This window comes from Mauremys mutica, chromosome 9 (genome assembly GCF_020497125.1).
Source record: "Mauremys mutica isolate MM-2020 ecotype Southern chromosome 9, ASM2049712v1, whole genome shotgun sequence".
NCBI classification, from domain to species: Eukaryota; Metazoa; Chordata; order Testudines; family Geoemydidae; genus Mauremys; species Mauremys mutica.
In genome coordinates this window covers 47,514,605-47,529,969 of record NC_059080.1, presented here as the reverse complement: position 1 = coordinate 47,529,969, position 15,365 = coordinate 47,514,605, and the positions used below count along the sequence as shown (strand labels likewise).

The window sequence follows — 15,365 nt, the reverse complement described above, 5'->3', positions numbered from 1 at the left end:
GAGAATGAGAATCAGATATCTTGTACATAGAAGACCAGGAAACACAATCCACATCCTGAGCCAAAGGTATAGGACATGAAGCGGGCACAGCTTAACTGCAGTCACATGGTTATTAGTCTTGTTGATTCATCGCTCATCAAGCTTTCTGTTGCAGAATCAACCAAGCTAGTAGCGGTAACTACAGTTGTGCTGTGTCCACTTCACTTTTGTGATTTCCCTGGGTATCTAGAGTCTCATTCTACACAAGTGTTGAAGTTTGTTCACTTTCAAACTTGACATCAGCCATGTGGAATCAGGAAAGTGATAGTTGAGTTGCAGCTATGGATGCTGAAGACCCTCAGCGTCTCTTTTACTTGGGTGCCTAGTTTTGGATATTGGTCTCACACTTGATCCCATCAAAGGGACTGGGAAGTTGAGAGGTATGATCTTGTGACACTATTCTATCCTTTTTGTGAGTTGGATGGTGAACCCAATGTGGGGGCTGGCAAAAACCCAACCACAGGCAGTCAGAAGCCATGGAGTTGCTGATAGCAATGCTGGGTTTAGCTAAGATTCCTGCAAGAAACTTCTGCTATGCTTTATCGGGGATTGCTGCACTAGCTGAGACTGAGTAACTGCATTTGTTCTCTAGAAGTCTGTATTTCTTGGTAAGAGGTAGTGAGAATGTTTTTCTGAAAGGAACACAGATTTCCACATCACTTACTTGCTAGTTTCATAGAATCATAGGATTGGAAGGGACCTCAAGAGGTCATCTAATCCAGTCCCCTCCACTCATGGCTCAGTATTATCTAGACCAGGGGTTGGCAACCTGCGGCACGTGTGCCAAACATGGCACGCGAGCCGATTTTGAGCGGCACGCAGCTGCCTGCCACAGTCCTGGCCCTCAGCCCCCCCCCCCCCCACCGCTCTCCCCTGCGGGGGCAGGAGGCAGAAGCTTGGTTCTGCGGCAACCAAGCTTCCCTCTCCGCCGCTTCTTCCCCCAGAGTGGTGCTCTCCTGCCCCGCCCCCTCTCCTTCCCTGCGCCAATCAGCTGATGGCCCTAGTGAGAGGGAGGGGGGAAGAGCAACAGCGTGCAGGCAGTTCCCTAGAGGGGACAGAGAGAGGTAGGGGTGGAGCCTTGGGGAAGGGGGTGGAACAGGCATATCTCTTCCAGCCCCTTGCCCTGAGCCGCTCAGGGCAGGGGGCTGGGAGCACCCCTACGGGCCGAGCACTCCAGCCCTCTGCCCTGATCCCCGCCCACACTGTCTTCTGTCCTACACCCCCCAGGCCCCCAAGCCCTCTGCCCTGACCCCCCCCACACTCAGCATTCTGCCCTGCAGCCCCCATACCCCCCAGCCCTCTGCCCTGACCCTTGAACCCCCTCACACACCCAGCCTTCTGCCCTGACCCCCTCCCACACACTCAGCTTTCTGCCCTGCAGCCCCCATACCCCCCAGCCCTCTGCCTGACCCTTGAACCCCCACACACCCCCAGCCCTCTGCTCTGCATCCCCACAGCCCCATCCCTCTGCCCTGACCCCCCCACACACTCAGCCTTCTGCCCTGCACCCCCCACACACCCCCAGCCTCTGCCCTGACCCTTGACCCCCCCACACACACCCAGGCTTCTGCCCTACACCCCCACACACCCCAGCCCTCATCCCTGAACCCCCCACACCCCAGCCCTCTGCCCTGACCCCTGAAACCTCCCCACCCAGGTCTGGGGTCCCGGCCGCAGGCCCTGCTCAGCCCGCTGCTGGCCTAGGTGAACAGAACCCCAGGCTGGCAGCGAGCTGAGCAGGCTGGCGGCGTAAGATCAGCATTTTAATTTAATTTTAAATGACGCTTCTTAAACATTTTGAAAACCTTGTTTACTTTACATACAACAATAGTTTAGTTATATAATATAGACTTATAGAAAGAGACCTTATAAAAACGTTAAAATGTATGACCGGCACACGAAACCTTTAAATTAGAGTGAATAAATGAAGACTCGGCACAGCACTTCTGAAAGGTTGCTGACCCCTGATCTAGACCATCCCTGACAGGTGTTTGTCTAACTTGCTCTTAAAAATCTCCAGTGATGGAGATTCCACAACCTCCCTAGGCAATTTATTCCAGTGCTTAACCACCCTGACAGTTAGGAAGTTTTTCCTAATGTCGTAAGAACATAAGAACGGCCGTACTGGGTCAGACCAAAGGTCCATCCAGCCCAGTATCTGTCTATCGACAGTGGCCATTGCCAGGTGCCCCAGAGGGAGTGAACCTAACAGGCAATGATCAAGTGATCTCTCTCCTGCCATCCATCTCCACCCTCTGACAAACAGAGGCTAGGGACACCACTCCCCACCCATCCTGGCCAATAGCCACTTATGGACTTAACCACCATGAATTTATCCAGTTCTCTTTTAAACACTGTTATAGTCCTAGCCTTCACAACCTCCTCAGGTAAGGAGTTCCACAAGTTGACTGTGCGCTGCGTGAAGAAGAACTTCCTTTTATTTGTTTTAAACCTGCTGCCTATTAATTTCATTTGGTGACCCCTAGTTCTTGTATTATGGGAATAAGTAAATAACTTTTCCTTATTCACTTTCTCCACATCACTCATGATTTTATATACCTCTATCATATCCCCCCTTAGTCTCCTCTTTTCCAAGCTGAAGAGTCCTAGCCTCTTTAATCTTTCCTCATATGGGACCTTCTCCAAACCCCTAATCATTTTAGTTGTCCTTTTTTGAACCTTTTCTAGTGCAAGTATATCTTTTTTGAGGTGAGGAGACCACATCTGTACACAGTATTCGAGATGTGGCCGTACCATGGATTTATATAAGGGCAATAATATATTCTCAGTCTTATTCTCTATCACCTTTTTAATGATTCCTAACATCCTGTTTGCTTTTTTGACCGCCTCTGCACACTGCGTGGACATCTTCAGAGAACTGTCCACGATGACTCCAAGATCTTTTTCCTGACTCGTTGTAGCTAAATTAGCCCCCATCATAATGTATGTATAGTTGGGGTTATTTTTTCCAATGTGCATTACTTTACATTTATCCACATTAAATTTCATTTGCCATTTTGTTGCCCAATCACTTAGTTTTGTGAGATCTTTTTGAAGTTCTTCACAGTCTGCTTTGGTCTTAACTATCTTGAGCAGTTTAGTATCAGCTGCAAACTTTGCCACCTCACTGTTTACCCCTTTCTCCAGATCATTTATGAATAAATTGAATAGGATTGGTCCTAGGACTGACCCTTGGGGAACACCACTATTTACCCCTCTCCATTCTGAGAATTTACCATTAATTCCTACCCTTTGTTCCCTGTCCTTTAACCAGTTCTCAATCCATGAAAGGACTTTCCCTTTTATCCCATGACAGCTTAATGTACGTAACAGCCTTTGGTGAGGGACCTTGTCAAAGGCTTTCTGGAAATCTAAGTATACTCATATGCGGCAGGTTTGTATAATTTTTGGTGGGGCCCAAAATGGTGGGGCCCCCCCGCTCCCGCCCTGTAAGCCGATATAAAATGAAGCTACAATGCGTCAGCGCCACAAGATTACAAGGGTCAATTAAAAGTGGAAAGTCAGAAGCAGCACTTGCCTACTTCAATATACAGTATTATATTTTGTTGTACCTGTTGTGATGAAGTGGGAATGTTCTTAATATTTTCTCTGAATACTGTGTGGGTGCCTCAGTTTCCCCTGCAAGATGCCAACTGAAGGTGTTGGGGACAAAGAGATCAGGTGGCCTCCTTGTCCGGAAGAGACACAGAGGCCAGAGGAGGGAGTGTCAGTTTGGAGCTGGCTGGGGAAATGGGGAGAGACTCAGAACTTGGTTCTGGGCTCCCCACCCCGCAAGATGGACCTGACCGAGGGGTTCTGTTTTCTGTACCAACAAGCTCTGTTTAAACTGTGCTCCCATCATCTAATAAACCTTCTGTTTTACATTCTGGCTGAGAGTCACATCTGACTGCCGAGTTGGGGTGCAGGGACCTCTGGCTGCCCCAGGACCCCGCCTGGGCGGACTCACTGCGGAAAGTGCATGGTGTGGAAGGGCATGCTGAATGCTCTGAGGTCAGACCCAGGAAGGTGTAAGCTTCTTGCTCTGGAGACAGTCTGCTCAGAGAGGAGGCTCCCCCAGAGTCTTGACTGGCTTTGAAGGAGTGGTTCCAGAGCATCCCAGCATCTCCTTCCACCCCATGCACTTCTCAGAAGTCCACACAGGCACTAACACTCCCTCCTCTGGCCTTTGTCAAGAAGGCTAACATCATTTTGGGCTGTATAAGTAGGGGCATTGCCAGCAGATCGAGGGACATGATCATTCTCCTCTATTCAACATTGGTGAGGCCTCATCTAGAGTACTACGTGCAGTTTTGGGCCCCACATTGCAAGAAGGATGTGGAAAAATTGGAAAATCCAGTGGAGGGCAACAAAAATGATTAGGGGGCTGGAGCACATGACTTCTGAGGAGAGGCTGAGGGAACTGGGATGGTTTAGTCTGCAGAAGAGAAGAATAAGGGAGGATTTGATAGCTGCTTTCAACTACCTGATAGGGGGTTACAAAGAGGATGGATCTAGACTGTTCTCAGTGGTAGCAGAGGACAGAACAAGGAGTAATGATCTCAAGTTGCAGTGGGGGAGGTTTAGGTTGGATATTAAGAGAAACTTTTTCACTAGGAGGGTGGTGAAACACTGGAATGGGTTACCTAGCGAGGTGGTGGAATCTCCTTCCTTAGAGGTTTTTAAGGCCCGGCTTGACAAAGCCCTGGCTGGGATGATTTAGTTGGGAATTGGTCCTGCTTTGAGCATGAGGTTGGACCTTATGACCTCCTGAGGCCCCTTCCAACCCTGATATTCTATGATACTCTAAACTGACCACCAAATTTAAGTTGCGTGTTTTTCCGGTCAGGTGAGGACTCTGGGGCAGGGCTGGGGATAAGGAACTTGGGGTGCAGACAGGCTGCCCCAGGGCTAGGGCCAAAGAGGACTCCCCTCCACCCTCCCTGGCAGCAGCAAGCTCCAGGGGAGGGACCCCTCCTCTCCCCCGCAGTTCACTGCACATGCTCCTAGGGTCCCTCTCAGGTCCAGAAAGCCCACTCGGCTCCCCTATGGTGGGTACCGAGGGGGGAGGTTGCCATCACGTATGGCCTCCCCTGCTGCCACCCCTCACCATAGCCTCACTGGGGATGGGGCTGCCCCTTGCCTAGCATGGTGCAGGAGTGGGGACTGCAGGGTGGTAGCTGGGAAGGGGCACAGTATCACAAAATTCACCTAAGCCCCAGCTGCACAGGTCTAGGAAGCTCCCCTCCCCAGTGGTGTAGCCAGGTTCTAACATCAGGGGGAGCAAACATATCCAATTACTAAAAAAGATGCCAGCCAACATATCCAATTACTAATCAGGTAGTTCTATAACAGGCTGCCCTGACCCCATCACCCCCTGAAGCACAAGGTAGGGGTAGGCACCACCATGTTGTGCAACAAACACTTGACAAAATTACTGGACTTAGGGTACGTTTATACTTACCGCGCGGGTCGACGCGGCGAGTTCGACTTCTCGGAGTTCGAACTATCGCATCTGATCTAGACGCGATAGTTCAAACTCCGGAAGCGCCGCGGTCGACTCCGGTACTCCACCGCGGCAGGAGGAGTTGGCGGAGTCGACCTTGGAGCCGCGGAGTTCGCTTCCGCGGCGTCTGGACGGGTAAGTCATTCGAACTAGGGTAGTTCGAATTCAGCTACGTTATTCACGTAGCTGAATTCGCGTACCCTAGTTCGACCCCGGGGCTGTGTGTAGACCAGGGCTTAGTGACGGACAATGCAGGCAGGTGGGTATTATGTCATTCAATCATTCAACCCATAAAATTGCACACATTTTGCCTCAGTGAAATTAAATATCCAGAGAATTACTGGGCCTGTGATGATGATGATGACCAGGGCTTGCTCACCTGTGGCTCCCCCTCCCTGTGCTGTGGAGGCACAGCCAGGCAGGTCTGCATCTGCAGGCAGGCACCCTGCCTCAGGTGCAGCTCCCATGGGCCCTGCTAGCTTCTAGACTGGGAGCCTCCCGGCCAATGGAATGGGCTGGGCTGGGGGGCGGAAGGCAAAAGGGGAGATTGTAGGGAGCTTTGGAGGAGGGGAGGCAGTGGGGGAGGGGAGTGGGCTGGCACAAAGGGGAGGGCTCTTTGGAGAGGAGTGACGGGCACAGGGGTCATTGGGAGTCTCTCGAGGGGGCAGAGGGTTGTGTGGGTCTCTGTGGGGCAGGGGGCTGTGATGGGCGGAGCCAGCTGCAACCTGGGTCTGCTCTGCGGGGGGTGTTGCTATAGTCCCCTCAGGAAGCCCCCCGCCATCCAGTGTATTTTATACCAGCCCCGGGGTGCCCATTGCTGCTCCTTTCCCCACCCATGGCTCCATCTGTCTGTCCCCACAACTCCCCCGGCTGTGTCCGTCTGTCTGTCCCACAACCCCCTGGCTGTGTCCTTGTGTCGGTCTGTCCCACAACCCCCGGCTGTGTGTGTCTGGCTGCCCCCACCACCCCCGGCTGTGTGTGTCTGTCCCCCTTCCCCCCCGCTGTGTGTGTCTGTCCCACAACCCCCTGGCTGTGTCCTTGTGTCTGTCTGTCCCACAACCCCCGGCTGTGTCTGTCTGTCTGGCTGCCCCCCACTGTGTGTGTCTGTCCCCCAACCCCCAATCCCCTGGCTGTGTCTGTTTGTCCCCACCAAACCCCCCCCCCGGCTGTGTCTGTCTGTCTGCTCCCCGCTGTGTGTGTCTGTCCCCCAACCCCCAACCCCCTGGCTGTGTCTGTTTCTCCCCACCAACCCCCCCCCCCCGGCTGTGTATGTCTGTCTGTCTGACCCCCGCTGTGTGTGTCTGTCCCACAACCCCCAAGCTGTGTGTGTTTGTCCCCACCAACGCCCCCCTCCCCGGCTGTGTGTGTGTGTCTGGCTGCCCCCACAGCTCACAGGCTGTGTCTGTCTGTCCGTCCCCCCTCCCCCTGTGTGTGTCTGTCCCACAACCCCCTGGCTGTGTGTGTTTGTCCCCACCAACCCCCCCTCCCCGGCTGTGTGTGTGTGTCTGGCTGCCCCCACAGCTCACAGGCTGTGTCTGTCTGTCTGTCCGTCCCCCCCACCCCCCGTGTGTGTCTGTCCCACAACCCCCTGGCTGTGTGTGTTTGTCCCCACCAACCCCCACTCCCCGGCTGTGTGTGTCTGGCTGCCCACAGCTCACCGTCTGTGTCTGTCTGCTGCTCACAATGCCCAGGGCTCAGCCGCTGCCTGTGGCTCGCTCCCCCTCCCTGCTGTGGAGGCGCGGCCAGGCAGCTCCGGCACCGCCCCTGGCAGCTCCCATTGGCTGGGGTTCCCAGCCAATGGGCTGGGAGTCCAGTCGCTCCTGAGGCCCCTCCCGGGAGCTGCCGCTGCCGCTGCGGTGAGTGAGAGCGCCGGGTGTTGCAACGCGGGGACCCCCAGCACAGGGCCTGGGGCCCAAACATTGCTGGGGCTGAGCCCAGCTCCTGGATTATTGGTGGGGCCTGGGCCCCACGGGCCCATATAACTCGCCGCCCCTGAGTATACTATGTCCACCGGATCCCCCTTGTCCACATGTTTGTTGACCCCTTCAAAGAACTCTCATAGATTAGTAATACACGATTTCCCTTTACAGAAACCATGTTGACTATTACTCAACAGTTTATGTTTTTCTATGTGACAATTTTATTCTTAACTATTGTTTCGACTAATTTGCCCGGTACTGACATTAGACTTACCGGTCTGTAATTGCTTGGATCACCTCTAGAGCCCTTTTAAAATATTGTTGTTACATTAGCTAACTTCCAGTCATTGGGTACCGAAGCTGATTTAAAGGACAGGTTACAAATCTTAGTTAATAGTTCCGCAACTTCACATTTGAGTTCTTTCAGAACTCTTGGGTGAATGCCATCTGATCCCGGTGACTTGTTAATGTTGAGTTTATCAATTAATTCCAAAACCTCCTCGTGACACTTTAATCTGTGACAATTCCTCAGATTTGTCACCTACAAAAGCCAGCTCAGGTTTGGGAATCTCCCTAACATCCTCAGCCGTGAAGACTGAAGCAAAGAATCCATTTAGTTTCTCCGCAATGACTTTATCATCTTTAAGCGCTCCTTTTGTATCTCGATCATCAAGGGGCCCCACTGGTTGTTTAGCAGGCTTCCTGCTTCTGATGTACTTAAAAAACATTTTGTTATTACCTTTGGAGTTTTTGGCTAGCTGTCCTTCAAACTCCTCTTTGGCTTTTCTTATTACACTCTTGCACTTAAGTTGGCCGTGTTTGTGCTCCTTTCTATTTGCCTCACTAGGATTTGACTTCCACTTTTTAAAGGAAGTCTTTTTCTCTCTCACTGCTTCTTTTACATGGTTTTTAAGCTATGGTGGCTCTTTTTTAGATCTTTTACTGTGTTTCTTAATTTGGGGTATACATTGAAGTTGGGCCTCTATTATGGTGTCTTTAAAAAGTGCCCATGCAGCTTGCAGGGATTTCACTTTAGTCACTGTACCTTTTAACTTCTGTTTAACTAACCCCCTCATTTTTGCATAGTTCCCCCTTTTGAAATTAAATGCCACAGTGTTGGGCTGTTGAGATGTTCTTCCCACCACAGGGATGTTGAATGTTATTGTATTATGGTCACTATTTCCAAGCGGTCCTGCTATAGTTACCTCTTGGACCAGCTCCTGTGCTCCACTCAGGATTAAATCTAGAGTTGCCTCTCCCCTTGTGGGTTCCCGTACCAGCTGTTCCAAGAAGCAGTCATTTAAAGTATCGAGAAATTTTATCTCTGCGTTTCGTCCTGAAGTGAAATGTTCCCAGTCAATGTGGGGATAATTGAAATCCCCCACTATTATCAGGTTCTTAATTTTCATAGCCTCTCTAATTTCTCTTAGCATTTCATCATCACTATTACTGTCCTGGTCAGGTGGTCGATAATAGATCCCTAATGTTATATTTTTATTAGAGCATGAAATTTCTATCCATAGAGATTCTATGAAACATGTGGATTCGCTTAAGATTTTTACTTCATTACCAACCTAAATCTCCTTTGCTGCAATTTAAGCCCATTGCTTCTTGTCCTATCCTCAGAGGTTAAGAAGAACAATTTTTCTTCTTTCTCCTTGTAACAACCTTTTATATACTTGAAAACAGTTATCATGCCCCCTCAGTCTTCTCTTTTCCAGACTAGACAAACCCAATTTTTTAATCTTCTCTCATGGGTCATGTTTTCTAGCCCTTTAATCATTTTTGTTGCTCTTCTCTGGACTTTCTCCAATTTGTCCACATCTTTTCTGAAATGTGGTGCCCAGAAATGGACACAATACTACAGTTGAGACTTAATCAACGTGGAGTAGAGTAGAAGAATTACTTCTCATGTCTAGTTTATAACACTCCTGCTAATACATCCCAGAATTATGTTTGGGGGTTTTTTTTTGCAGCAGCAGCTTTTTTTGTTGACTCATATTTAGCTTGTGGTCAGTTATGACCCCCAGATCCTTTTCTGCAGTACTCCTTCCTAGGCAGTCATTTCCCATTTTGTATGTGTGCAACTGATTGTTCCTTCCTAAACGGAGTACTTTGCATTTGTACTTATTGAATTTCATCCTATTTTCTTCAGACCATTTCTAATGTCTCACACAGTGCAACCTTGTTAGTCTAGACCAGTGGTTCTTAACCTTTACTGCAGCCTGCACCCATTTGGTTCTCAAAATATGTTCTTGCACCCCTTATCAAAAATCAAAATATGTTCTCGCACCCCTTAAATCTAAAAAATATGTTCTCAGACCCCTTAAACCTAGATATATTTTTGTTTGTATATTACAGTATGTAATCATTAAAAAATGTATAATGTTAATAAATACATAGGTTTGATGGAACAGTTGTACTTACGTGCCTGTGCTTAATTTGTGTTTTCGATGATTTACCTTCTAAAAAAAATCTGGCATGTCTCGAACCCCCAGAAAGGGTATCTCCACCCCCAGGGGGTGTATGCACCCCAGGTTAAGAACCACTGGTCTAAACAGTAATTCCACTGAGTGACCTTTCTGAAACACTTTAACAACACATATGAGCGAGTGAAGCAGTTTAATGACTCTCCTCCTCTGGCAGGTCCAGCCCCCAATCTAAAGACATCCCCACACATCCCACTGATGCCAGATTCACAGTCCCTGGATACCTGGGTGATACAGATAAAAGGTACGTGGGTTTTGCACTTAGTGGGGTTATCCAGGAAATCTGAGGACAAAGGAAAATCTAAAGTCCACTGCTCTCAGAAGGCACTCTTATTATAGCCATCAGCCCTGGAGTCTGAAATGATGAAAGGGACTGTGCAGAAGAGTATAGATACCCCAGCTTGCAGGACGTAAGGTGAGCTTGAGGTGTATTTCACCTCAGCCTTTCCTGACAAGATTCGAATACTTGAGCTCTGTTCTCTTGTCAATGCCATGTGCTTGGAGGGATTAGTACCCTTAGTTCTTAGCCAATGTTAATGTGGATAGGCTCTGCTCCCATCCTAGTGACCATAAGATGCTGCAGAAGCAACAGAGGTGTTAAAGGGCAACTGAAATAAATAGAAAGTCAGTGTCAGTAGGTTGGCACATTGAAATGCAGTTGGGGCCCATGAAACAATCCCCACAGAAAGAGCCTTTGAACAGTTGGACAGAGTCTTTCCTTTTTCTCAGCACACAGAACAGTTTTACATGATGATTCAGGTGCCAGTGATGGGCTTTTCCTTCTTTACCAGATCTGTCCCATGCTATGAGGAGAGACGTCCCACAAGAGAGATCAGATACGAGAGTACCAGAGCCACAGAACACAAAGAGCCTGAACTGAATGTGACAAAGTAAGGAGTTAGGGGGAACAACCATCATATTGCTCTGATGATGAATTCTTTAGCTGTGTTCCGTTCCCCTTTTGTCTAAGGCTTTGGAAATGCCTGTTGCTCCCTAACCTCTTAGCATCAAGCAGGTGCAGAACATCACAATTTGAAATTCCCATGCCAGGTGCCAATTCCATCTATTCCCTGTAGGGACCTTTGGCACTGTAGCACCTTAGTCCCTCCTGTTCTTTTCCTGTAGCACACAGTAATTTGCTCTAATTCTGCATATGCAGGTGCTGTGTGTTGCTGGTGGCTTGTGACATACATGAGGTCAGACTAGATGATCTGCTGGTCCCTTCTGGCCTTAAACTTTATTACTCTACAATGTTCAGGGCAATTAGGCCAAGCAATTCCAAACTCACTGCCAAAGGGCTTAATTTGAGTAATTAATATTCAGATGATATCCACTGAAAAATCAAATCTCAGTGAACTGATCTAATATAGCCCAAGCTTCTCCCAATGTTCCCAAGATCTATCCATTGCATGCGTGTCTTCGTGGGTACAATCCATCCCTCAGAAATGCATGCAGAACTCTCACTGACTTCTGTAGACCTTGCAACTTGTGTATAGTTGGGTGGTTCCTTGCTAAGGGTCTCCTAGACCCATGCTAAGGGTCTCCTAACTCCAGCATAAGAGAGCCCAAGTAACAAAATAGTCATTTCTATAGCAGCTCACACCCTAACACATTAATTATACATGAGTGAACTTAGCCTTACAACCCTCACTCTGACATAAGTAAATATGATTATCCCATGTTACAGATGAAGAAACAGAGGCACAGCAACTAAAAGATTCTTGCCAAAGGACAGACAGTGAATCAGTGGTAGAGCTATTAGAGGTGCATGTCTTCTCATTCCCAGCATTGTGCCTTAATCATAAGACCTCCTCCTTCTTTCCTACTCTGACCCTGGGTGTTGGCTTGATGTGCAGGTGCTGACCCTGGGTCAGACTCCATTGGCTATTGTTCTTCACTTACAACTGTCAAGCCACTACTGCTGGGAGGAAAGCCCATAGAATGCTGTACATCCCATGGGTAGTGCTAAGAGGAGTTTAGCAAAAAGAGTTCTATAGTCCATGCTTATTTTGCATTGCCTATACTTCCCCCACATTGCCATGTTCTGGAGCAGATATTTCACAAAGGATCTAGCCATTTCAGAATCTAATTCCATGAGCCAATCTCCAAGGCCCTTTGCATACTGGAATGACCCTCCTTCTTTGGTAGGTCCAGCCCTTCTTCTGGAGACAACAGCGCTGTTACCCAAGAGGTCCGATACAAAGTCCCCATGCACCTGGATAATGAAGAATTTGATTTCAACAGGTGAGAAGGAGATGTGTATTTTGCTGAGTGATATTAGACATGGACTTTAAGGAAAATCTTGAGGATATTGCACTGGTAAGTCTTGGAAGTAGAATCAGGACATTGATTTAGATTGTCAGGTACCCGGTCTTCATTTATGATTGTAAAGCACTGAGCACACTGCCAATGCTCAATATATAATCAAACATCATATAGTTTTCTGCAGACAATAATAGCACTTTTTCTAGACAGTCCATGTTAATGTGCAGTATTAAGAGGCCTTGACCAAATGGGATTCCATATTTCATTCCTACTGCTTACACTTTCCCCACAGTACGCTTTTCCTTGTGGAAAGGTGTCACTTAAGAATGTGCTGTTTCAGATCGTAATGCCATGAGACGATCTCTGGGGCTCTTCGTGGCCTGCAATGACTTTCTTTCTTCAGCAGGTCCAGCTCTCATTCTACAAAAAGCAATGTTACTATCAATGACCCAAGACACAGAATTCCTGGGTGTATGGAGGCTGGGGAATTGGACCCTGAAAGGTATGGGAAGTCTTGCATTTAGTGTTGTCACACAAGAAATCTGAGGACAATGGGAAAAAATTGGCAGTCAGTGTGACAGGTTCCCAAGAGTGCAACCTGGAACTGGGATTGTGCTGAGCCCTCTCTCTTAACTACCTGGGCTCCCTTTCACACTGTGATGCTGTGACGAGCTGCAAATCTCTCCAGATCCTGCACTTAAACTGATATCCACTGGCAGGGACACACCCAGCTGAGTTACATGAATGCTTCTCCTAGCCACTCATGAACAATAGAGAGGCTCCAGCCAATTCCCCCAGCTCCACAGCCTAGGACCCCAGAACTGTATCATCTTGCCCTGGTCAGAAGCCTGACCAGTGTAAGTTTATTACCCTGTCTGCCACTTCTACAAAGGAAAGTGCACATGCACCAGCTTTTGTACACTGAGCAGATTCCCCAAACACTTCAAGCAAAACACACTATTTTAGGTAAAATATAAAACAGATTGATTAACTACAGAACGATAGATTTTAAGCTATTATAAGTAGTAAGCATACAGATCAAAGTTGGTTACCTAAGAAATAAAAAGTAGAATCGCAATCTGAGTTCTATAAACTAGACAGGATTTGAATCAAGTAGTGTCTCATCATGATAGATAATACAAGTAGGTCACAGATCTTCCATATGCAGGTTGGAAATCCCCTTCAACCTGGGACTACCTCCCCAGTTCAGTCTTTGTTCTCCAGATGTGTTTCCAGGTGTTGAGTTGTGGGGGGAGTGAGGCTAAATGATGATGTCACTTCCCCTCCTTTATAGGAGCTTGCTGGAAAGATCTTTTGCTATGATGTGAGTCAAACAGTGTCCATTGTTTACATGCTCCCTCTGAGAAATCTTTATTGTACAAAGATCCTGTGATAGTCCTTGGTAGTGTGGATTCCACTTAATGGATCATCAACACTATCAACAACTTCACTGTTGTACCTGAAAGGCTGGTTGTGGGTATTTCCAACTTCACAACATATTTTGATAGCAAAACTTTGTAACTCCAGATATAATGATAGCACATACAATTTAACAGGATATTAATGTTCAAAAGATTAAGACTTTTAAAATGATACCTTACAAGACATACTTTGTACACAGCATATCATAATTATATCACCAGGGTACATATGGGGTTGCCAGGGTGTTGCTTTGGGGTACAGAGTGCCACAGTCAGCTGTTCTGGAGAGGCATGGAAGCAAAGCTGGAATTCCTAGTTCAGTGTGTAGGACAGTGGTTCCCAATCTGTGGTCTAAACTATATCTAAGGGGTCCGCGAAAGACAGACTGAAAACGTACTGAACAGAATTCAACTTTATATACAGATAATAGATTTCCAAAGGGGTTCACAAATTAAAAAAGACTGAAAACCACTGGTGTAGGGTATACCAAAGGGTTGCGATAGCAAGGGTTGTTGATATCACATAGGTGACTATGCTAGCTGTCAGCAGTATTGTCATAGCAAGGGACCACAAGAGGTATCACAATGCATGAGAACAGGGGTTCTCAGCCTTTTTCTTTCTGAGGCCCCTCACAACATGCTATAAAAACTCCAGGGCCCGGGGGGAAGGGGGAACTTGGGGCTCTGGGACAGCAGGGGGGAAAGCCCTCAGGTGTGGGTGTAGTTTGACTTCTATTTTAGGTGGGCAGGGGCCAGTGGGGCTCGAGCTAGCTCCTCACAGTGGGGACTGTGGGGGGAGCATCACCTCCACCCCCTGACTCTCCTCAACAGGCTGCCCAGCCTGACTAAGTTGTGTGTGTGTGAGGGGGTGCAACCAAAAATTATAACTCAGCTCAAAAAGTTTGAAAACAGCTCAGGGTGCAGGGAGAGTGATATGTAAGGGCTGTGTGTGGGCAGAGGATAGCTCAGGGTGCAGGGAGGCGGTAGCTAGGGGCTGTGTGCAGGCAGGGGGTAGCTCAGTGTGTGTGGGGGTAGGTAGGGGCTTGTGTGTGGGCAGGGGGCTAGCTCAGGGTGAAGAGGGAGGGGGTAGCCTGGTGCAGGGAGGGGGTAGCTAGGGGCTATGTGCAGGCAGGGAGGTAACTAGGGACTGTGTACCAGGAGAGCTCTCCTGCAGTCCCTTTTCCCTGAGGGCTCTGCCAGCCACGGAGCCAGATCCCCCAACCCAGGCAGCTCTTTCCGGCTGTGTGAGCAAAGGGGAGTGGGAGCTGAGACACAGCTTCAACCCCCTGCAGCAACAGGAGATGAGGGAAAGCTGCAGCTACCTGCTCCATGGCACTAGCCGGAGCAGCCTCCGACCTGGCCAGGGGGCAGGGAGAGAAGGAGGGGTGTGTGTGGGGGGGGGTGGAGCTGCCCTGGGATTGCCCTGCTCTTGCAGTGTAGTTTAAGTGGGGGAACACCCCCTGGCCTCTCAACTCTGTCCATGGGCACCGGAGATCGGGGCTTCAACCCTGCAGGTCCTGGCTTCAGCCCCAAGGGAGGTGCGGGGGCTTGGGCTCTGGATTTTAGCTGCGGAGCCTCAAAGCCCCCCTGAAAGGGTTTGGACACCCCCAGGGGGCCGCAACCCCTGTTGAGAACCACTGGTCTAACAAACAGATATGTCCATGTTTTTTTTCAACATATGGAAGGGAGGGGGAAAAGGGAGGAGGTGTTACTTTATATATTAAAAATGT

General features: G+C 48.8%; 1 protein-coding gene across 10 annotated transcripts in view; it reads left to right on the top strand.

Moving 5' to 3' along the window:
• The window catches only part of ZNF185 (zinc finger protein 185 with LIM domain), a 122,316-nt gene that overhangs the window by 75,875 nt on the left and 31,076 nt on the right, over positions 1-15,365 (top strand). For 7 of the 10 annotated variants that reach the window (XM_045029060.1, XM_045029061.1, XM_045029059.1 and 4 more), the window contains 4 exons: positions 10,108-10,194; positions 10,742-10,840; positions 12,099-12,194; positions 12,619-12,717. In XM_045029060.1, the coding sequence (XP_044884995.1) occupies positions 10,108-10,194; positions 10,742-10,840; positions 12,099-12,194; positions 12,619-12,717 (381 nt within the window). The remainder of the gene's footprint in view (positions 1-10,107; positions 10,195-10,741; positions 10,841-12,098; positions 12,195-12,618; positions 12,718-15,365) is intronic. The other 3 variants (XM_045029064.1, XM_045029063.1, XM_045029058.1) reach the window with 2 other exon arrangements.